The sequence below is a fragment of the Symphalangus syndactylus genome, chromosome 10 (assembly GCF_028878055.3).
Source record: "Symphalangus syndactylus isolate Jambi chromosome 10, NHGRI_mSymSyn1-v2.1_pri, whole genome shotgun sequence".
NCBI classification, from domain to species: domain Eukaryota; kingdom Metazoa; phylum Chordata; class Mammalia; order Primates; family Hylobatidae; genus Symphalangus; species Symphalangus syndactylus.
The window spans coordinates 61109324-61133988 of record NC_072432.2 but is presented as its reverse complement, the minus strand read 5'-3'; the positions used below and the strand labels follow the sequence as shown (position 1 = coordinate 61133988).

The following is a 24665-nucleotide window of genomic DNA, read 5'->3' as shown; positions in this document are numbered from 1 at the left end:
CTTATGCTTTGATATGGCAAGCAGCAGCTTTGTCTATGTTTTGGAAGTAGATGGGTAGAAATTATGTGAACTGAAATTTCTTAATATATAATTTCATGATGCTGTCCTTCATTTGTGGATTTTGAATAGTCTTCAGGAGACATATGAAGCAAAAAGGAATGAATTCCTGGGAGAACTGCAGAAGAAAGAAGAAGAAATGAGACAAATGTTTGTTATGAGAGTGAAGGAGAAAGAAGCTGAACTTAAAGAGGCAGAGAAAGAGGTAAGCCATCTGTCCTTCAAGGGAAAGATTTGTAAGAGAGAGATTTTCTAAATACTTCACACTTTAGAGGAATTCATGATGGTCCAAGTACTTTCTACACGCATTTTGTCACAAGTGACCTACCAACCTGGCCAGGAAAATGGGTCAGATATTCTCATCCCCGTCTTACAGATGATGAACAGGTTATAAAAGTTAAAACTATTTTTGCAGTCACATACCTAGTTAGCAGCAAAATCGAGACTAAAACTAGATCTTAGGTCTCCAGATCTGATCACGTGGCCTGTGTAGCTGTGTGTTTCTTCAATTTACAAATCTTAAAACATGAGATTTGGGATTCTGGGACTATTATTATCATCTTAGTCTATCAGCCAACTCAGCTAGACTTTGGCAGTGTCTGGGGGACAACGATCTGACACAAAGCCTGTACTCCACGTCTGCACCCGTGCTTCTGCCCTCATGGGGCTTGCACTCCCTGCTCCAGCCTTACTGTAGTCCCCTCCCCTGGCCAGATTAACTGCTTCCTAGAAGTTAACATAGATTTATACTGTAACACTCATCCCATCGTATTTGAGTGTGTGTGTGTGTGTATGTGCGCTTGTGTACATAAGGTCTATTTCTGCTGGTCGATAATGAGTATCTGAAGTGTTTGACCAATATCTCTATATGTTTCTAAGTGAAATCATTTAAATAAATTTCCTCATTTTCTTGTTTTAATTTATTTTGTCTAAAAACTAGTGAAACTTAGAGGCTATTTAAATAGCTAAGCACTCGAGATGGTTTTGCTGCAGAGAAAGTTGAGCCTTATTTGCTGTTGGCTTCGAGAACCAAGGGGATGCTGGGTAAAAAATCTAAAATTATCTAGAATTCCTTCCTTTCGTTTTCTTTTTCATTTCCTTTCTTCTTCCTTTGCTTTTCTTCTTCCCCTTCCTTCCCTCAAGGGCCAGAAATTTCCCAACACATTATTTAAGTAGCTAATACATAATGCATATATATATACACACACACACACATATATATGTAGTCATTGTATATATTTCTAAGTAAATGTTTTTTATACATTTTGAAAAAGGACCAGAGGTGAAGAACCACTTTTACCACTAGGGTGAGTTTTTTGTTGGGATCATAATTAATTTTGGCCAGGTGCGGTGGTTCACGCCTGTAATCCCAGCACCTTGGGATGCTAAGGCGGGAGGATCACGAGGTCAGGAGTTCGAGTCCAGCCTGGCCAATATGGTGAAACCCCGTCTCTACTAAAGACACAAAAATTAGTTGGGCATGGTGGCGCATGCCCATAATCCTAGCTACTCGAGAGGCTGAAGCAGGAGAATTGCTTGAACCTGGGAGACAGAGGTTGCAGTGAGCTGAGATTGCGTCACTGCTCTCCAGCCTGAGCAACAGAGCGAAGGAATTTTTAGTCCCAAGGAGTTGAAGTGTCACAGGAGTCTGGGACTCTGAGGGATGCTCTTCAGCATCCCAGCTCAGCTCCTCCAGGAAGTCAGCAAAACGGTACTTTACACCTGTATTAAGGCCAGTGCAGCCACACGACACGTTTGTTTGTTTTTCTTTTTTTTTTTTTTGAGACGGAGTCTCACTCTGTCACCCAGGCTGGAGTGCAGTGGTGCGATCTCAGCTCACTGCAACCTCCGCCTCCCAGGTTCAAGCAATTCTCTGCCTCAGCCTCCCGAGTAGCATGGATTACAGGCGTCCACCACCACGCCTGGCTAATTTTTGTATTTTTAGTAGAGATGGGGTTTCACCATCTTGGCCAGGCTGGTCTTGAACTCCTGACCTCGTGATCCACCCGCCTCGGCCTCCCAAAGTGCTGGGATTACAGGCGTGAGCCACCACGCCTGGCCATGTTTTGTTTTTTGAACAGATCCAAACAACTTTACATCAAAGGAATTTTCATTCCGTTCACCAAGCCTGTCTTCTTTTTCTCTCCAGCTTCACGAGAAGTTTGACCTTCTAAAGCGGACACACCAAGAAGAAAAGAAGAAAGTAGAAGACAAGAAGAAGGAGCTTGAGGAGGAGGTGAACAACTTCCAGAAGAAGAAAGCAGCGGCTCAGTTACTACAGTCCCAGGCCCAGCAATCTGGGGCCCAGCAAACCAAGAAAGACAAGGATAAGAAAAAGTAAGCAGGTGTCACCCCCCTGTATTGGGGACCTCTAACAATTTATTCCTCTTGCATGTCTCTACTTTTCCCATTTACAGACTGGAAACTGGTCCTTTACCAGAAAGATAAAAGCAAGTATTTTCTCTACAGTGCAGGGAAGATGATGAAGGTTTTTAAAATTTTTTAAAAGGTACACAAAGATTAATGTATAAAACTTGACCACATTGACCAAGCAATCAGGCCTGGAGGAACCTGTTGTCTCCAGTAGCATCTTCCACACCAACACTAGGAGTCTCAAAGAAGACAGGCTGATGTCTCTTCAGCACCCTCTGAAGATAATTCTCATGACTCTTGATAGAGAGCATCCTAAAATCACAATTGTTAAAATTATTTTCCTATTCTGTGTTGTAAGACTTCGTAAGCCAGTCACTGAAAGTCTCGTTCCCAAAATGAAACATTTGGAAGAGCTGCTAGTGGCCACTAGTTTCCTCTAAATTCAATATGATGAATTGTTTTATTGTGAAATGGGATCTAAATGCCTATCCAGTTGACACCTCTGCCAACCTCAAGCCAAACCTAAACCCACTCATAAAAGGTTTTTTTAAATAGGGTCTTAATGTCATGTGCCAAAGGGTCAGATTCTGCTCTTGAGTTGGTCACTTCCTATGATACTCCAGTAGCAGCTGCCTGAAACCAGTGGGAGATTTAGGCCTGCCTTGACATTCTCCTGTGATTTGAAGCTCTCCTTTGAATCATCATAAAGCCTAGTTTTATGTCAATAGCTATCGGTTTTGACAGGAAGCACGATGGTAAGAATACCACTAAGGAAAACCTTTGTGGTGTCTCAATGGCAAATATGCAGATGCCGCCCTCCTTTGTCTAATGTACGGTGCTTTTAGAGCAGCTATTTAATATAAAGCAACTCAGAACTTGTTTCAGGAAGTCTTGCTCTTTCGCCTTACATGCCAGGGTTCTAGGGAAAAAGCTGACCATAAGTAAACAAAAACATTGATGCTCAAGCACATAAAGAATTACATTCTTTAAACATAGAGTACATAGGATCAAGTCTCTGCACAATAATTGAGATGTGTTATAGGGAAAAGTGAGCACAGTGCTATTGTCCACTTAGTCTTGGTGAACGTGCAGTAGGCTCAGCCCTAAGGAATCTCATGTTGCCTGCAGTAAAAATAAAAATGGACTGCTACAATGACATACTGAGAGAGTTTTAAATCATGCTTTACAAACTTTCACATTCTGAGCTCTGAGACAGCAGAAAATGTATCAGCAGAGTAAGGGAAGAGGCAAATGTTCTGAATAATAATAGAAATGGTTGTGATTTTATTTGGAGTTGGCACAGATCCAAGTGACCAAAGGAGTTCAAGGCCCAAAATTTAGTTATGCTGGATTAATTCTGAAAGTAACAACCACATAGATTATAATCTAGTTTAAGAAAACCCTTTGTAGCTATGCGTGTCGGGAGAGCATCTAACACTAATGGTGATGTTCCCCATGCAGAGACTCAGAGATTACAGTGACTCTTCCAGTGAAGACAGATGAAAGCCATTTGGCATTGCACCTTTGTTAATCCAAACTAAACTAACCAAGGATATAGAGTTGTGTGTGTGTGTGTGTGTGTGTGTGTATGTGTCTGTAAACATCTATAGGTATGAATGAGACAAAAAGCTGCTGACTTATAGCTTAGGAAACGCAAAGTCAAGTTTTTCTTTTCACCCTGAAACACTCAGTGCATAAAGGTTCAAGTTTTAAAACTAAGAATGTTTCTAAAAGACCAGCAATGTTAAAAGAGTATTTCGTGTATACTAGACGTGCCTTTAAGCAATAAAAATTCCAAGAGCTGATCGTTATTGTGCCTCCATTTTAGAAAAGTTTATTTAGTAACAAACTTCCCAGCGTAGGGAGGTTTTTCCTTGCCCTTTTGAACATGTTAGGTTATTTTCTTCCTGTCCTGGGGCCTCACCAATGTGTAATGCTTTCAAAGTTTCTATGAAGCCTGTGTGGATTCTATTTTAGCTTATTTATATATTCTCATTTATTTTGAAGGATATTATACTTAATTTGGTTCAGAGTAGTTACCAGGTTTTGCACCTGACAATGGCACGTATTTTTTGTATAACTTTTTCTAGGTCCTTACCCTTTTCCACACTTTACATTTGTACAGTGAAAGCAACTGCCAGTGGAGGCCTGAAGTGTCAAAGTGAAAAAAAAAAAAAAAAAATCACACCTCTTACTGCCAGTGGCAGTGGAGTGTTTTGGTTAGAGGGACCGCAGAAAGACAGTGGCCAGGCTAGACAGAGCAGCACTTTGAAAAGAGCTGGGAAGATGCCTCCTAGCATAGCTGGAGCAGATGTGGGAGTTGCCATTGAGGAACTGACTTTGTTGTAGGTAGAAAAGGAAAAGGCAGATGCTCACTTATTTACCTGCTATGCTTCCACCTCCAAGCCTAACTTAGTTTTTCTAATAGTTTTAAATTCTCTTTTTTCTATTCTAATGACACGCTCCTTTTTTAATGTAGGTAAGGCTTTATACTTCTCCTTGACCTGTAGTGGCATGAGAGTGTATAACATTTCCTAAGATGACAGGCAAAGTAGAACTAACCCTGGCACTGCCATTAGCTGGACCCCACCTTCTGCCATCTCTGGCCACCAAGTCACCTTCCTTGTTTGCGGCTGTACCACAGTGGTGGGACTGCCCAGGGGTAAGTTGGTCAGTGGACAGTGTTCGTCTTTTCTGAAAACTGTCTGCACAATTGCCAGCAGGCATTTGCTGGTTAAGATGCATCTATCCCAAAAGACAGGTTTAAAATTCATCATTTTAAAACCGTGCTTGGCATCTAATAACTACAGTTTACCCAACCATCCACTCATCTTTTAAAAAAAAATTGTTTTGATTCTTGCTAAGGAATAAGGTTGCATGTCTTGCACTTGCCTAAAATTAGACACGTGGACCGTGGGTTTGGCATTGCTTTGTACCTAAAAGAGGGGGAAAGCTCCTGGCATTGCTGTAGCTGTAACCATTTCAGTGATTGTCCTTTTTTCCCCCTACCCAACTAGGTTAATAGCATGTCCTCCATTCACTATGTAATTTCAATCCCTAAACTGCTTTAGACCTTTTCTTCAAGTCAATTGTACAAAGGCATTTATTGTATATTTATTCTCTGACTCCTTCAGCAGCTCAGAAGTGGAAAATGAAGCTCCTATTCAGTACTAATGGGACACCCAAACCTAATAGATAATGGTTTTGTGTTATTTGAGAAAACAAAAGCCAAACAGTAAATCCTCCCACTAGACATGCAGTGGTTTCAAGAAGTCACTTGTGAATTCTAAATTACATACAAATGGAAACTAACCGTATGTCTTTAATTCAGTATTAAATTTTGCTTTTGCTTGTCATGTAGAGTAGCCTTCTCAAATTTTTGGTTTTAATTTCTGTCAATTCCATAATCATTGCATGAGCATTCACCGTCACTGAATGCTGGTGCTGTCGCTCCTAATTTCCCTTTCTTTTTAATTTATTATTATTTCTAACTTTTTTGTTTTGTTTTTTAACTTGCAGTGCAAGCTTCACATAAAGCCTGGCAAGCCAAGGATGTTCCCGCATTCACCTGCTTTTGCAGTAATATCGTATCTCTGCCATGTGTGTTCTTTAGTTTTATTTTATTTTATTTTTTTACCCTTCCTCAAACACCAGTAACTATTATTAACTCGTTTTGCTGAATGTTGTTGGGTGGTAGAAAATGATAGAACAAGGGAATAACCGCAAATGCTCTGTGCAGCTGGACTCTGTTTCCGGAAAGTAAATGATTTGCTTTTTATGCCTGTTCTGAATGGCAGCACGAAGCAGGCCTGTTACTTGTATGTCGCTTTGGACAGAGGAAAGTGGGGTAAAATGCTACCTGTACGTCTGACATGAAAACTTCTCACCACCTCAGCAGCTGAACTAAAAACCTGAATAGCCATGACAAGAGTTTGCATTTTCTTGATGATTCATCTCCATGAGTGCACAATCCCTGAACTCACTGTCTTTTCTCCACACTTGTCCCAAGCCAAGGTAGATTTGTACGTAGACAGACTGGTGAGCAAGCATTATATTTTATTTTTACACTTGCATGATATTTTCATTTTAATCAATAACATTATTTGGCCTGAGCTTGTGGGTCTGTTCAGACTGTCTCCTCTCATGGTTTGAAACTGCATCTGAATGCCTGCCTTCAATCCTGGCCAAGTTGGAATAGACTGGTATGAGAAAACTATGATTATGTTCACATTTACTGGTGCATCCTTGATCCTCTCACAGATAGAGGTCTTAAAGGTTGGATCATATAACATTGCTTAGTAGAAGAATCTTCTACTAAGGATGGTGGGCTTTCTACAGCCTGCTTACCACTAACAGTAAGGAATCTTTCATAAACACACCTCAGTTTGTTCCCAGTGGGCTTAGAGGGAGGACCTGATGACTGATTCCAGGATACTTTACTTCTAATAAAATTTTTCACGAATCATGAGAAAATTTCCACAGATACTTCCCTTAGAAAATTTGCTATAAACTCTATATCATTGGTAGCACAGATTTGAGGGAGGCCTTGTCAGTTTTAAGGTGGAAATAGGAAGGACCACAACATGACCCGTAAGTCCAGAAGGTAGACATTTCATATCCAGCTTCCTTGCTTAGTCTCCTTTCAGTATTTGGCAATAAAAGAAAGAAGAAAGAGAACAGCTGAAGTCTCAAATCATTGTCTGGAATTTTCCTCACTTTGGCTAGCTCCACCTGCTCTTTGTCTAAGGCCCTTGCCTCATCAGGGATTAGAACTGGCCCGTGTGCCAGAACCTGTACTAAATGCCTAATTTGTATGGAAAAGTGCATATTGAATCTTTTCTATACTGCTCCTTTCTGATGCTTATCCTTTCATCTGTGTGATTGTTTTTTCCCCTGTACTAACAAGATCCTCCCAGCTTTCTCTCTACATATAGAAAGGATAACATTTCTCATGAACCCACTGCCCCTCTGCATTTTCCTCACTGGTTGGAGATTAAGTAAATAGGATAGAATATGCTGCATCTCCCCTGACACACACTTTCTTTTTTGAATGAACAAGTCTCTATTTTGATTTCAGCAAAGATTTTTTCTCCTTCTCTTTGTCCTCAACCATACTTAGAGGAAAGAAGGAATGGTCTTCCATGAACTGATTTTGCTTAATTAAGCAAAGTAAGGAAATTAGTTTCGTGGAAGCCTAAACAAAGCTGGAATAGAAACTACACACTAGACACAGCAGCAGTCATAGTCTTCACAGGTTTAGGAACTACCGGACCAACATTCTTGTTTTTGCTTTTGTGTTTTTAAATAATTCTAGTCTGGAGCTAACTGTGGAGCAGCCAAATAGTAGCTGGCATGTTGATTCAAACCATGGGCTGAATTTGCTCATAGGCTGTGCATCAGACAAAAGCTTGAATATTTGTGTTGTATGCTTGTTCCAACCACTGCTTGTGTGAGCATTTTTGTGGCCTGTACAGAAAGTACACTTTTAAATTGTCTCTTGCATGACTAAAATTTTTTTTTAATAAACATAACAATGAAAGGCACCCAGCTGACTTTTTGATTCCAAGATTATTGATTGGATTGACTTTTTTGCATTAAATTTTTCCCAGCAAAATAAATCATATGGCGAGTCAGGGAATAAAAAGTCAAAAGAAACAAATAGAAGCTTTTTTTTTTTTTTACTGTATTGCTTCTGAACTTTTTTCTGCCACTGCTCTCCAGCCCTGTTTAGTTTGTTATTGCTGCTCTTCTTTTTTCTTTCTGTATCTGTGCCTTTTTTCACAGTAGTCCTTGGCTCTGCACGGAATAAATGATACCCTCAAATCTAATTGGATGTGCTTTCGCCTTTGCATGTAAGTACGGTAGTAAGAAACCTTTAAGATCTTTCTGACTTTTCAAAATTAGAGAAAGCAAATGGGATGGATGGATTTTTTTTTTCTTTTCAAGGGGGGCAGGAAGGTAATGGTTTGAGTAGCCTTTGTTTAAAAAAAAAAACTAAATATATTTAAAAGGCCACATTTATATTTTTTTCACAAGAACCACATAATAAATTCCACTTCTTGACCTGAATTTGGAAATCCGAAATTACTAATGCGGGCCAGGTGTGGTGGCTCATACCTATAATCCCAGCACTTTGAGAGGCCGAGGTGGGCAGATCACTTGAGGCCTGGAGTTCAAGACCAGCTTGGCAAACACAGTGAAACCCCGTCTCCACAAAAAATACAAAAATTAGCCAGGCGTGGTGGTGCATGCCTGTAGTCCCAGCTACTTGGGAGGCTAAGGCAGGAGAATTGGTTGAACTTGGGAGATGGAGGTTGCAGTGAGCCAAGATTGCGCCACTGCATTCCAACCTGGGTGATGGAGTGAGACTCTCTAAAAAAAAAAAAAAGAAATTATTAATCCCTGCCTGTGCTCTACATAGCCTCATGGGCATCATTGGATAGCTCAGAGGGTCCTTGATTCTGGCAAGGCAAATAAAGCCAGAATGAGAAATTACCATCTTCTACTAGAGAAGACCAAGAGAAAAATTATGCTAGGATGCCTTTATGACCACTTAATTTTTTAATCTTAGTTTAATGGTCTCTCCCTGGTGCTAACTGCTGACAGTGGCCACCTCTTTTATGGGGGTTGAAGGGCCTACATAACTCTAGCTGGCCTTCCCCCATATCTTTTGTTCAAACATAATGACCATCTTTTTGCTTCTTCTGAACTTTAGATCTCCATAACACATGTACTGTAGAATGTGATGGAAAAGCATTGATGAGAATTTATTGGCAGTTCAGACTGTGTTTTCCCAACTTAGGCTCTTTATTAATTGGTTAAGGTTTTCTCCAAAAAGGGCATTTCCACAATGGAAATTATTTAATGTAACAGTGGACACAGATTACTTATCTTCCTTCTCTGCTTTGTGACTCACCAGCAGTAACACACACAATCCACATCTTGTGCACCTCAAATGAACAGACTTGGTTTCCTTGCTTTCTTGACATTTCCATGACTGTTTCACATACAAACTGTTGGGTGAGGTTTTTCAGCTGTTACCGACCCACGTCCTGCTGTCTCTGTGTGGTCCTACAAAAACTGTCCATTCCCACCCCTTTGCTTTGCCATGTGCAAGTGTCTGGAATTGTCAGGTCTCAGCTTCGAAAAGTCCTGGTTCCACTGACAGGATACATTCTTTAGTGGGAATTAAGACCTACAAAGTCTAGTTTGTATGTAGGTATGAAGGGAATTTTTTAAATAAATTGAAAAGCTGTGAACAGCATTAGAACTTTGTCTATTTCTTAATTTTAAAATATGCTGATATGCCTTAAACTGTAGTTGTAGATCCTTGTCATTTTGCTGTTTGAAAATAACCAATGTGTTTTCTAAAACTGTCGTGTAATCTACTTTCATTGTTAATGCAGAATTGTCATATATGTAAGCTGCATGTTAGACATTTGTCTTTTTTAAACTAAAGTAATTGTATTGGTGTGAAGCATATCATTTTTTTCAAATATGAAAGTAATCACTTAGCAACATGCTTGGTAATTTGGCATCTGTTAAGGTAGGAGAGTGGTGGACAGGTAATCTATGCATATATCACTAGTGCCAAGACATAAAGCGGGGGAAAATATATTTTTACCCAAACATTATTTGTGTGCCCTTTTTGTGAGTTCTTTTTAGTCACTGCTTGGTTTGCATATGTACACGTGCTTACTGGTTAAGAGAAATAGGGATGAGTCTCATGCTTTCCTGCCTCATGTGGTAGACTTCAAATGGCTGCCGTCCGGGTTACACCAGTTTCTCAAAGATACGTGTGCCATGTGGTGTCCTGTACTTCACATATCATGTTATCACCCTTTTCCCCCCATGCCTGTCCCTGTCCACCCTGCCAGTTCATGTGCCTTGGTGCCCAGCTGAGGCATCGTCTTCTTCACTGGCCTCCTCTTCCCTGCTGCTGCTCACCCTCCCGTCGAGCTCGAGGAAGTCACCCCGTTAACTGACACACTGCTGTTCTTTCACAGCTTGTTGTAGAGAAGCTCCTTTTTTTCTTAAGCCATTAAGAATCAAATTTGAATCTGAACCTTTCTTTTTTCTCTTCTGTAGCTTCTTCTTTATGTAACCATCCTGTTGACAAGCCCTACTCTCTCCTAATGGACATAGAGCATTAGAAGAGCAGGAGCTGTCTGTTCACACGTGTTGGGGAAGAGTTACCTCATTTCCACCATCGCCTCCTGTTCTTTTAAAGTCTGGGTCAAATATTGCACTGCTGTTTGTATTTGTCAATGTCTGCCCATAGTGGATACTGAAGTGACTTACCACTACCAAAAAATAGTCATATTCAATAATATTAATTAAAAAGGAAAAAGGAAATTGAGTGAAACAGAAAACGTGGGCCAAGACCCAAGGTCTTGTGCTGGGATCCCCTTGCTTAGAACTATCATGTTCTTGAAGCTGCTGATCCAAGAACTGATGGACTGAAGACAGCGTGTACCCTAACCTGAGGGGGCCACCACGCCCAGGGCCCACAAACTTGATCTCATGGTAACTCCTGTCCTTTCTGTCCCATGAGCCACATTCTGAACAACCTGATCAGGATCCTCAACCGTCAGGTCATAAGATCCAAGCAACATTTTCCTTCCTTTTGTTAGTTTTATGGGTTGTTTTGGTGTTTGGGGTTTTTAAAAAACAAACAAACAAACAAAAAAACATTTGATATTGCATGAACAGAGATGGCTGCAATTTTTTTTCTTTGGAGTGTTCTATTGATACAATGTTTTTATTTTTCAGCTGACCATCTGCCTCTTGAGAGAGAGAGAAGTGGGCATCCTTCCTTTAAATTCAGGAACCACTGTTGTTTTATTTGACTTTTTCTGTTACTTGCATCCCTTATATAAGTTGTTTTGGATTTGGGATTATGTTTTGGGGGAGAAAAATTCCAGTTAGTTCTGTTTTTTGTATTGGTTATTCAGCTTACTTTTGGTATCAAAATTATGCCAGTTTTAAGCTCACTTGAGTGAAGTTTAAGTCACAAGATTCTGTTTAATATGCTTTCCTCGTTTTGGAAACAACCAAAAACTTCCCTTTTTTGTTACGGGATTTTGACCTACAAATCCTAATCATGTTTAAAATGTGCCGGTGTTGGGTAGATGACTTTTCTGCCTCTGGGGTTCAATTTAAAGATACCTTAAAATAACTTACTGGCCCATCCCTGCCTTTTTATTTGTTGTGAAGCTCTGTACCTTGTGTCCACAGTTTTTTACCAGGACCCATATGTCTTGGACCATGGGAAATGAACCCCAAACAAGTACATATCTCTTCTCCCAGATAACAGCACCATTAACAATGGTTCTGATTCACATTGTCTTCTCAGAGTTACCTAGATGGATTTCTCTACAATATCTGCAAAAAAAACCTGCTGAGAATCAAAGCATTCAGGCTTGATCACTTAAAATTAACATCCATATCCAAACACATACTTCTGCCAGTTGAGTGAGCTTGTGATTTCTAATGCTGACCTGTTTGTGATGAGTCAGATTCAGGGCTAGATTAGTTAGCAGTCACTTCTTGGGGGCAGTTTTCATAGTGAAGGGACAATTTTCAAATCATATGTATTATAAAGCCTGGACATATATTTTGTTATCTTTCAATTTCATTACTTGTTTATAGATAGGCTTATTTCCATCTTTACTTTTCAGCTCCATAGTAGGTAGATCATAAAAATACCGTTAGTGGCATGAGTTGTGTTTAATCAAGATCCTCAGGAGTGTTCCCCTCTGAATAAGAATGGTAACATGGTTCCTTTAGACAGTGAAATGAAGAAGCAACAGTCCCTGCCTCTTGAGTCACTTGATTCCTGGAAAGAGATTATTTAGAGCAATTGGATGAACAAGTTGGCAAGCTGCTTTCTTTACTTAGAAACTAAGTAAATGTAAGTAAAGTCAGATACATGTGAGCCATTAAATGATCAAAATGTCAGCATCAAAAGCCATCCCCTTCATTCTACACTATAATCTGTAAGGACACAAATCTGCTAGTAATGTGACCAGTGGAGTGGGAAAGGAATAGCAGCTCCTTACCAGCTGATGCCAGAGCATGACATCAGTTTTGCAAGTTAAACATGTAGTTCCTGTTGTGTGAGACCACTGTCATCACTACATATAAGTGACTGTTCTTAAACTCCCTATTTCGATATTTTAACTTTATTCTATCATTTTAAAAACAAATTCTGCATCAGATTGTAAATTTTTTTGAGCAGTATCTAAAAATCAAATCAGGCAGTATTTGAGAAATGTATGTCTGTTGTTGCTATTTCCTTTTCTGTTTTTCTGTTTTAGCTCCCAGAGTAGAGGAAGTATATTAACCATCTTAATGGGAAGAGTTGGGGAACAGAGAGTATTATCAGTAGGTTAGCCTCAGTCCGGTTACCTAGGGGAACCTGATCATGTACACCTCTGGCCAACCAAGTGCCTTGCCATCTCAATTCCCCTGAGATAGATTGCCATTGATTTGGCATTTTACAATAGGCAGTTCTTTTTCTCTAGTGTTGATAAAACTGGTAGATTTTCTCCTGGCTGACCAAGTAAGGGATGTGAAACCATCTTGGGTATAATTACTAGCAATAAAAATTATTGGCTTATCTCAAACAAGATTGTGGAAAAGCAAAGCAGGGAGAAGTGAGCCATCTAAACCTATTTCCATTGGTAATAGGCTTTTTGTTCTTCATCAGTCTTAAACAAATATTAGTTCTTTTCAGATACAGACTCTGCCTTAATACAAGCATAGTCTAGATGGTCTCCTTGAGATTAGCCCAGCACACGTGTAAAGGAGAGATCCAACTTCCTCAATCGTTATGCACTGAGCTGGACGGATAGAAACGGGTCCTCACCTCCAATAATTGACCGAACTTCTTTTCCCCGTCAACAGTGCTTATCAAGTTCCTTCTTAGTTATTTGGTTATTTATTTATTATTTTTGGCTTGCTATTGGCCCAGATTATGGGTAAACAGGTCTGGTATCTCACAAACAAATACATGGCCAAGTGCGATGGCTCACACCTGTAATCCCAGCATTTGGGAGGCTGAGGCTGGTGGATTGTTTGATGTCAGGAGTTCGAAAACAGCCTGACCAACATGGTAAAACCCTGTGTCTACTAAAAATACAAAAATTAGCTAGGCATGGTGGCGCATGCCTGTTAATTCCAGCTACTCAGGAGACTGAGGCAGGAGAATCGCTTGAACACAGGATGCGGAGGTTGCAGTGAGGCAAGAACGCCCCAGTGCACTCCAGCCTGGGTGACAAAGCACAACTCCATCTCAAAAAAAATAACAAAAAACACAAAAGACTATTAAAGTTTTTTTAAGCCACTTTAAAACCTTTTGTTTCGCAACTGACTTATCTTCCCACCTGGAGACTGACAGTGATGGCAGTGTGGCTCACTTCAGATTTCCTAGTGCTTGAATTTTTAAATGATGACAGGATGCCATCTATCTTTCAGGTCAATCTCCAGCAAGCAACTGGCATACGCGGGGCTGGTAAAGGGATTGCTTGTATTAATTTTTTTTTTCTTTGGCAGGATCTCACCCTGTTGCTTAGGCTGAAGTACAGTGGCATAATCACAGCTCACTGCAGCCTTGACTTCCTTGGTTCAAGCAATCCTCCCACCTCAGCCTCCTGAGTAGGTAGGACTATAGGCATCAGCAACTATGCCTGGCTAATTTTTTTATTTTTTGTAGGGATGGGGTCTCATGTTGCCCAAGCTGGTCTCAAACTCCCGGCTTCAAGCATTCCTCCCACCTCAGCTGCCCACAATACTGAGATTATAGGCATGAGCTACTGTGCCCAGGTTGCATGTGCTAATTTGAGAAGGCTAGTTGGGAGTCTAGGTGTCTACTCATCTCCCTTTCCTACCTTGCTATTCCTGATTAACAGCTATATATAAATGAGACCTATTGGTTGTCAGTGGAACATCACGTGAGGTACAAAAGATTTCACATCTGCCTCAAATCAGTTACTTGTAGGGATGTGAGATGAATAGCCTTTCAGTCCACTGTGGAAAGTTTCTTCCAAAGTTATGGCACCTAGACCAGGAGAGGCAAAGGCTATTATAACAAGATTTTTTTGGTCCCTGTCCCACAAAAGAACAAATAAATGTGTGTGTTTGAGGGTGGGGAATGGGGAGCAGAATAACATTCCATAAAGAGCTGGGCTTGGACAGGTGCATTGGCTCGACATCTGTAATCCCAGCACTTTGGAAAGCAGAAGTGGAAGGATCACTTGAGGCCTGGAGTTTGAAACCAGCCTGGGAAACATAGTGAGACCCTATCTTTAAAAAAATTTTTAAAGTTAGCCAGGCATGGTGGTGTGTGCCTGTAGTCCTAGCTACTCAGGAGGCTGAGGTGGGAGGATTGCTTGAGCCCAGGAGTTCAAGGCTGCAGTGAGCTAGGATCGTGCCACTGCACTCTACGTGGGCAACAGACTTAGACCCTGTCTCTTATATAAACAAAAGGGCTGGGCTTAACTGTGAACAATGTGTTTAGAACTCTAGAGAGTTGCAGTTCTAGCTTTCCTTGTCTTTTTTTCTTATTCACTCATCCATCTTCCCTCAACCCCTCCTTCCCTCTTTCCAAATACTTTATTGTGTATACTGCACCAGGCCTACATTAGGTACTGGGGATTTAGCCATGCATTATGAATTGAACTTGTATAACTCATATAAGCACAGCAATGTTAAGAGTGAAAGAAAAGGCAAGACTTTTCTATGCTAAGTTGTTTGCTGAAGATAGATCATATTCTGAAAAGCAAAAAGGATTCTGCTCCCCACCAGTCACTTTGTAGTGGCTGCTTGCCTAAAGTTGGCCTTCATTCTGGAGTGTCCTATTGCCTAACAAAATAAGCTATTTCCAAGAAATGAGAGACCAGTTCACTAAGCCTAGGGCTATTCAAACTGCTTTTCTACTACCTTACTGTTGTGTAACACAATAAGGTCAACAACTCTGGCATTTGATCTGGTATGAAGGCTATACTTCTACAGTTAAGAGAAAGGCAGAGGTTCTCATTTCATCCTTAACTCCAGAGGCTCCTAGGAACTAAAAAAAGTGAGCTCTTCTCAAATTTCTCTATCTGATAAGACATTCTTGGTTATCTTATTACGCCTTTTAAAGTAAAACTGGCACAAGGGAGAGTTATGTCTGACATTGGTCTTACATACGAGTACATCATAAAAGCCACTAAATATGGTGAGGGAAAACTTGCTATTTCTTGATGCAAGCTGTGCTAAGTAAGCGTGCTCTTCATCTTTTCTCTCCTAATGATTGGCCAAATCCAATTCAAACTGAAAGCAACAAGGTTTTGGGACTTGGCTATATTCAAGACTTCCCAATTGTATTTCTAGGCTACTTTGCAGAACCACACAACTCAGTAATTGGGATTTGTAAGACTGGTTCTGGTTTTTCTTGGTCTGAAACGTGGTATCCAGTCACCATCTGCCCCTTAACCCTGGCTGATCTTGCCAAAGTTCCCTCAGTCTCTCACACACACAGGCCTCCTGTACCTTAAGTAATTAATATGAACTTCTAACTAAGCCAACACCGTTGGCTCTGCAACCAGATGAGTGTTCAACTGCTCACTAACATACAGTAAACTCAATTTCTCCCAGATATGTAAAAAGATGCTGTATTTTTCTAAAAGCACCATCTAGTGGCCAAAGCTCATAGCATTATTTGATAATAGGTATAGGAGACATTCTCAAAGACTAAAAGAATTTTCGAGGCTTTGGAAGTAACATTTACATGTTAGACAAAACTTCATGATGTCAAATAGGGTAAACGTTTGAGATGGGTTAGTTGAACCCTGTTAAACTGGGGATGCATTCTGCCAGGTTGTTTGTGAGAACCTGTGACATGGTATCTTCGCTTTCCAGTTGAAAATGTGCAAACTACTTTAGATAAAGATAAGTTCCTCATCATGTTGGCTGTGCATCAGTAGGTTAACGACATTTTCTTCTCAAGTGAAAGTCCACCATGCTGCTTTGGGCAGTAATGCTCAAGCATAACTTGCTTCAGGAAATCTAGGAGTAAATTTAAAAGCTTGAAAATTCAGGTTTGTAAAGAATACAGAGGACACAAGTGGCTGGCTCTAACAACACAGGAGAAAATACATAGTATTTCTTGGGGGCACAAACACCAGTGTCTTAATTCTCTCAACAAGAACATAGGTTCAGATTCTCATCAACTTGGCTGAGTGAAGAGCTACATTCTACCTTCCTTCATAGCCAAAGGCAGTGTCAGGAACATTTATGACAAACTGGTCATATTTGACCTTTTACTGACATTTGGGAGCACTCTGCATTCCCAGCTTTCCCTTCCCCCTCCAAACTAATACATCATCTGTAGAGAAAACTTCTAGTTCTCTATGTAACTAACTTTATATTCATCTCATAGAGAATGAAATATTTAGCTTCTAGTCTGATCTTCAAGGGCTAGAACATGTTCTTTAGGTTTTTTTGTTTTTTTTTTTTTTTTGGTTGAATGGAGGATTAGAGAATAACTACTATCCCCATCAAGCATATTCCCTTGCCTTTCCAGAGGCAGGTTTTTTAACCACCAGGAGGCACAAGACAATTATGATGCAGAATGCTCAGGTTTCTTGATCTTGAGTCTGTGATGTGATGCCAAAGTTTAACACAAGTAACTTGGGACAGACTGAGAATAGTTCCAGGTAAAAAGAGAACTAATTAATTGAACAGCAGGAACTTTTTTTTTTTTTTTAGTCTTCCTCTGTTGCCCAGGCTGGAGTGCAATGGCACGATCTCGGCTCACCACCTCCTGGGTTCAAGCGATTCTCCTGCCTCAAACCTCCCGAGTAGCTGGGATTACACACCTGGTTAATTTTTGTATTTTTTAGTAGAGATGGGGTTTCAGCATGTTGGTCAGGCTGGTCTTGAACTCCTGACCTCGTGATCCGCCTGCCTCAGCCTCCCAAAGTGCTGGGATTACATGCATGAGCCACTGCACCCAACCGGAACATTCTTAATGAAAAGTTCTACACCGTTCAAGAATACTAGGCTCTTTCTGTCACAAGCCACAGTTCTCTAAGGGCCCACAGTAAGTCGTGAGGAAGTGGGCTCAGGCCTCTGAAACGGTGGCCAAGGTTTAACAGTGCTTTTGAAGGCCAGGTCTCCAAAGTACTATCACTGAACTGAATGATGGGTTAAATAAGCTCTGAGGCATGAGGGCTAGCAGCCCACTATCCCACTTGATTCAGTGTCCCATGAGAAGAATGCTGTGTCCCAAACTAACTTACCAGCAATTTGTAAATATTGAAAACCTTAAGACCAAAAAGTGAAAATCCTATTGTCCTCTAACATTCTGCTCAATTTGCAGCTACTGGACTACAAATGAAATACTGACTCTAAACTCAGTTTTATCCCTAGCTTTCTACGTAACACAACTATGTCCTCATCTGTTAAAGAGGAAGTTTCATAGTATCTGTATCATTTTACAGATACTATGAACATATGCAGTTGTAAACTTCTTAGAGCTCCTACAATTCAGATAAATTAAACAGATGAAGATCAGGATGAGAAATTTTTAAAATGTCTGTCCATCTGTGAAGCCAATCCTTTGCTATCTTCCCTCCCACTCCCTGTACTGACATGTGAGTAAACGCTTCTCATTTAATTGGATTTTAAGGTCATAAAACAGGTAGTGAACCCTACCACAAGAATTTTTTACAAATCAGATGATGACCTGAAAATACTCTTGTTCTGCTAAATCTGAACATTAAAAAATGGCTAAAAATAACATTTTTAAAGATATGGGTCTGAGCCTACTCTCACAAGCAGTCACATTAAGATGTAAATTTACTATTTGGAGGATTCACAGTGCACCAGTGAAAAAATACCACGAAAGAAAAATTCTTATGTCTAAAACCTATATCCCTCGATCACATTCAGATCCTCTTTTCTTCATGTTTTATTTTCAGTAAGTGTATTCTTGGTCTTTCTATTGTTTTCTCTAGTTGAAATAGCAGTGCCTAGCTAATCAGGAACCTGTACCTCTTCACAACCAGAAAAAAGTCACAGAAACAAAAGTTAAGGACAACTTTTTATTGCTACCAGAGGCTTTTATCATCAGTACACGGTTCTGACTGCAATACCTTTTTCAGACTGCAAAGGGAGTTCAGGATCCAGAAGTCATTAAAAGAAACATAGGCTGAGGAGGCAGGGGGAGTAAGTTCTATTAGAAAATCCTAATAGCTTAACAAAACTAGGGTACTAAATTCAGTTATAACATGTTACAGACTCAAATCATAGAGTTGCCCCAACATCTAGACAGTCTCTCCTACTGATTATAAATGAGTGAAAACTATCAGTTAGAAAAATCTAATTTGTTACGTACATGTTTCTTTGGTGAGCACCTGGATATATTTATCACAAATTCTTTTATACAAATGTCAAAAATGCTTTCAACAAATCTAAGTGTCCTAATTACATGCCACTTTTAAGCATCACTTTAAGGTAAACAAAAATGAAAACCATAATTTTAAATTAAAATTTGAAATGAGACACAAAATCAACCTGGTAATATGTGAACTTTTTCTGTTGCCATCTCTGATTAATATGGGACAATTCCAAAGTACCCTTTTCAGACTAATTGGAACTTGAGTCATGGCTGTCACACTGAAATAATTTGTTCATTCAACTGCAGTGAAAATCACTATAGATCAACATGCATAAAGTTCAGTAACTATTAAATGGAGAAGCAAGCAAAAGCAACAGGAAAATTAAATCAGGATACTGACGGGGGACAGGATTGCTGGCTATGAATTTTAACTGAATTTTTGACGGGGCAAGCTACGTTACATTATGGCAGACAAAAAGTACAACTGACATACTACAAAGAGATTTTTTTAAGTTTAAAAAAAGTTTGGATCTTTTGGATTTTTTTTTTTTTTTTTTGGTCTTTATGTGCTTAAATAATGCTGAATTATAATTAGCCACACAAATAACGAGTTTTTTTTTTTTTCTGGCTCACTCCAAATCAGCCTGTTAAGGTATACTTCCTTCTACAGCCTTTCCTGATTTTGCATGTTCTTATTCCCAGAGTAGTCTACCTTAGTTTACACTCAAAGGTAGCACTTGTTGAAACTACATGACAGAAACAGGCTGCAAAGGTGGACAAGGGGAAGCATGTCCCTCTTGTCTTGATAAATCAGTGCCACACACAGAACCCACATTTTCTGAGACATTATCTTCATTATAGAGCCGTTTGATTCCATCATAGAAGTCATCCACTTCCATTTCCTCTACTTTGCGTTTAGTAGAGGTCTGCTTGCACCCACTGGCAGCTGGGAGATGATGGTAAAAGGCTGCTGTACCTCTGACTGGCACTTCTGGCTTGCTGTTGTCCTTGGAGAATTCTGGGCCTGGGACAGAGGAGGGATGTAATCTGAACACTCCTTTATCACAGGTCACCAGGGTGTGCTTGAGGGGACGGTAGACATAAACGGAATTTAGAGGCAGGGAAGACTGCAGAGTAGAAAGGTGATGTGCCACAAGCTCCCGACAATGGATCAACTGGGAGCTATCCATCTGGGCCAGGGGGAAAAAAAAAAAAACACAGTTGATCATTAATTAACATAGGCTGCTCTGTTATCTCTGGTGGCCATTTTTCCTCCCTGTGCTTTCCGTCCCCACTGAGTCTTTTCTCTCCCCACATCTTCTACCTCCAACTCATCTGTTTATCCAGCCTACCCATCCATCATCATCATCATCTTAGAAATTAGGTCCAAATCTGTATTTCTAATATAATTATCTTTGGAACTTGAGTTTTGTATTTTGTAATGTATGCTGAACATTTATATGAGAACAGAAACTACTTTTTTGTATCCAACGTCTGCTTTTTTTTTTTTTCAGTCTATTTCCCCTGTCTAGAAGGCCTTTCATCCTACTCTCTTGGCCTCCTCTAATTTTTTTCAGTGGAGTCCAAAGTACTCATAAACACATTCATTAAGAATGTAAGAAGCCAAAGGGCAAAAAAACATTTTTTTAAATCAGGGATGAGGAGGGAAGCTAAGAATTTTAAAATAGTAAATGAAAAATTTAGAAATACGTATTTTGTAGAAAATAGTAGACTTAGCACTAAGATAAAATGTTTTTGGTAAAGTTTTTAATTTGGGAGTTTTGATGATTCCTTCTTACCGTTCAGGACAATTCACAGGTATCAATCAATCCTTTCTGGAGTTACCCCTGACTCCCTCAACACCCCAAACACCCTAAATGCCACAGTCATGTTTCTATATCAACCTTTTAACATATTTATGGCCAGGCGTGGTGGCTCGTGCCTGTAATCCTAGCACTTTGGGAGGCCAAGGCAGGTGGATCGCTTGAAGCCAGAAGTTCAGACCAGCCTGGCCAACATGGCAAAACCCCTTCTCTACTAAAAATACAAAACATTAGCTGGAAATAGTGGTAGATGCCTGTAATCCCAGCTACTCAGGAGGCTGAGGCATGAGAATGGCTTGAGCCCAGGAGGTGGAGGTTGCAGTGAGGTGAGATCAAGCCACTGCATTCCAGCCAGGCCAACAGACAGAGCAAGACTGTCTCAAAAAAGAAAAAGACACTAAAACCTTTTAACATATTTACATTTCATTATAATAATCTATTTAACCATTTAGCCTTTCCATTATAGACTACAAGACCGAAGGTGTGACACTGTATTATATTCATCTTTTTATCCCTAAGTTTCTGGCACAATGACTGAACATGGAGGGCCTTTAAATTATTACCTGTAGTAAAGTGTCTCTCTTCCTCACTTTCAATTACAGCATTGTCAAAATAACCTTAGTTAGCATCATATATTCCTTCCCTGCTCTCTCCAGCGGCACCCCAATGCCTACCAGAAATAAGCTAAACTCCTTAGTTTAGTATTAATAAGAATCTCCATAATCTGATCCCAACCTTCTTTTCTAGCCTTATTTCCTAGCATACCCTCAACTTGTGGACTACACTCTTGCTGAAGTCCTGCTCTATATGACACACTAATCTTCCCCTTTCTTATTTTACCCTTAATCATCTTATTTTACCCTTAATCATCTTATTTCTACCTGTTGAAATTGTATTGCCGATTCCTTCCAGGACTGGCTAAACACCATCACCTTCGGGGAGCCTATCTTGACCATTTAACTATCAGGGATCACTTTTTCCAGTTTTGGGTATTCTGGACATTTCTGGACCAAGTCTTACTCATCCTCATATAACCTGCAGCACACACCATGACTGCTTGCAATACCACAGAGAAAATAGGGGAAAATAATGCACTCTACAAGAACACATTTGGTCACAAAATTATTTTTATCTCTAAATACATTCATTATTTGTTACTGAAAAAATACCAGAGGAAAGAATGGTAAAAGGCTGATGTTTGTCATTGTATAATACAAATGCAAAATAACTGAAACTGTCAGAAATATACAAGAAAATGGCAGATTTTAGCATCTACCATATTGTTCACTGATTTTTTTCCCCTAGTTTGAAAGGCATTAGATAACACACTATGGGTAAGACACTATTAACTAGTATTAGAATTTGTTCTCCCTCCCTTAAAAGAAAAAAGTTACATAACACTTAAGATAGTCCCTGAACTATCAAGCTTACATTTAGGCTAGGTCTTATTATATATCCCAGGGATGCAGAACAAGCTGAAACATGCTAAAAACATTGGAACAAAGCACAGAGAAAGGATGGAGCTTCTGCCAATATTTTAGGAAGCCTAAAAAAAAAAATGAAAGAAAACTGGGAGTGAAAAAGGGGCTATAGTGTAGAAATTACTTCTAAAAAATAAGTACAGTCATCCCACAGTATCCATAGGGGATTAGTTCTAGGATCCTCCAAAAGATAACAAAACCCAACATGCTCAAGTCTCTTAAATAAAATAATGTAGTATTTACATATAACCCACTCACATCGTCCTGTATACTTTAAATCATCCCTAGATTACTTATAATACCTAACAGAATGCCTACACATCACTTCATCTGTGTGGATTCAATGTAGTACTCAGCGTGCCACAAATTCAAGGTTTTTTTTGGAACTCTGTGAAATTTCTTCCCGAATATTTTCAATTCACTGTTGGTTGAATCCAGATGCCAAACCCAGTGATATGGAGAGCCAACTGTACCTCGTTTAATGAAAGGTTCTTTAGCAAATGAATGATATTTATTGGCCTAGAAAGGTAAAGGTACCACAGATATTCTAATGCCTTGGTCACTGGGCATAATAAATGCCATGGCAGAATCAATACTATGGCAGAATCCTAAAGACATGTATTTAAGTAAGAGGAAGACTATGTCACTATAATCTTCCTGTGTGAAAAAAGTAAATAGAGAGTTATATTTTAGAGGTGGGAGACTGACAAGAAATGACAGAGCTGGAAAAGATTTTAGAAATTATTCAAAACAAAACCATCCATGTGAACTCCACTTCCACCCAAGTCCCAAGTAAGTCTTTTCTCCAAAATAACATCAAAATAAATTCCTTCTAATCTAGTACAATCTGAATTTGTTCTATAAGACACCAAAATAATTTGTTCCTTCTTGAGATCCAGTGGAAGAAACAAAACAAGCACATATACTGGAACTACCAAAACTCTCGACACCAGACAAGTACTCTAATGGAGTTGATAAAAAGGACTTAAATGAACTCTAATTATAAGGTGTCAAGAGAATATGTATTATTTTTTATAACAATAAATGACATAAATGGTAGGTCCAGATGGATCCAGGTTTGGTGAACAGCATGAAGCACTGAAGAACCTGCTGGAATAGTCTGACCACAGCCACCTTCAAAAAGAACCAGGAGACTGGTAGGGAGGAGTCTGCTGCTGCTTTTTTTTTTTTAATTTGCTTCTTTTTACTTTTAGGGGCTACATGTGCAGGTTTATTACCTAGATATATATTGCATGATGCTGAGGTTTGGAGTACAAGTGATCCTGTCAACTACGTAGTGAGCACAGTACCCAACAGTTTTTCAACTCTTGCTCCCCTCCCTCCCTCCCCGCTCTAGTAGTCCCCAGTTTCTACTGTTGCCATCTTTATGTCCGCATTGTACCCAATGTTTAGCTCCCACTTGTAAGTGAGAACGTGTGGTATTTGGTTTTCTGTTCCTGCGTTAATTCACTTAGGATAATGGCCTCCAGCTGCATCCATGTTGCTGCAAAGGACATGATTTTGTTCTGTTTTATGGCTGAACCTACTCTAGTTTTAAAGTAGAACATGTAACTTTGACTACTGCCCAGCTAGGAACTACAAAGACTACCACACTAATCTAGGTAGAGTTAACAGCCTGAGTTTATCAGGGTGGGCCACATCAGTCAGAAAGAGGAGGACGTGAGCACAACCACACAACAGAGCAAGGGTAGAAGAAGGGTAAGGAGAGAAAGAGGTTTAGCCATCCCAGAATGGTGACCAACAGGTGGCGCAAGAGCTTAAGGGGGTGTAGTTGTGAGAGGTTAAGAGGGACAAAAGGAAGACTGCCTTTCAAACCTGGGAACACTCGCCATACTTTGTCTCAAAGTGGGGGCTCAGGCAGAACTAGTGAGAGTGGCCTCCTCACAGCACGGTATGTCTGTGATGGACTCTCCTCAAACCCAGACACTGGGAATCATGTCACAAATAATTTTGGCATGATCTCATCAATCTGATGCAAGAATTTCCTATACTAAATCCAGAAAACGAGGAAGAAATCTGATACTGTGGCCTTGTCACACATCTAAACACAAAGATATTAGACCTGGTGTTCCCTACCTGAACACAGCAAACTTAGCAAAAACAGAAATGAGTCCTAAAGAACTAGGAGCCATCCATGTTTGGACCACATGGGTTGGTGTTAGAGGAGAACTGCTAGAACAAGTCCCAAAAGTCTCTACCAAGATTTATGACCTTCCTTTTCTTCACTAACTTCCCCACTGCAATTATATACTACATGGGGCAAATCTCTTAAAAAAAAAAAAAAAAAAAAAAGTCACTGTATTTCCAGTTGTCAAACTACGTCCAAACACTACCTACATAATATAATCTAAACCTACACTACATAGGTAGATTTCTAGCTATGGAAGGGAAAACGCTATGTTGAGTGGGGACCTGCCCTTAAACACAAGTATAGCTCCACTTTTCTATATTCTGGGATTGTGTGTGTACAAGATTTTCTTTGGGGAAGGGGGACTGGGAAAGGGTTCCACTTCTAAAACAAATTAT

At 39.8% G+C, this 24665-nt stretch overlaps 2 protein-coding genes across 10 annotated transcripts in view; one reads left to right on the top strand and one right to left on the bottom strand.

Annotated features, from left to right (window-relative positions):
* Positions 1 to 7107, top strand: part of SEPTIN11 (septin 11) — a 93049-nt gene extending 85942 nt beyond the window's left edge. For both annotated transcript variants that reach the window (XM_063610369.1, XM_055297248.2), the window contains exons 8-10: positions 130 to 262; positions 2207 to 2394; positions 5950 to 7107. In XM_063610369.1, the coding sequence (XP_063466439.1) occupies positions 130 to 262; positions 2207 to 2394; positions 5950 to 5965 (337 nt within the window). In that variant the 3' untranslated portion in view covers positions 5966 to 7107. The remainder of the gene's footprint in view (positions 1 to 129; positions 263 to 2206; positions 2395 to 5949) is intronic.
* An 11397-nt stretch (positions 7108 to 18504) lies between these two features.
* CCNI (cyclin I) overlaps positions 18505 to 24665 on the bottom strand; it is a 29431-nt gene continuing 23270 nt past the window's right edge. For all 8 annotated transcript variants that reach the window (XM_055297252.2, XM_063610375.1, XM_063610381.1 and 5 more), the window contains one exon: positions 18505 to 20004. In XM_055297252.2, the coding sequence (XP_055153227.1) occupies positions 19561 to 20004 (444 nt within the window). In that variant the 3' untranslated portion in view covers positions 18505 to 19560. The remainder of the gene's footprint in view (positions 20005 to 24665) is intronic.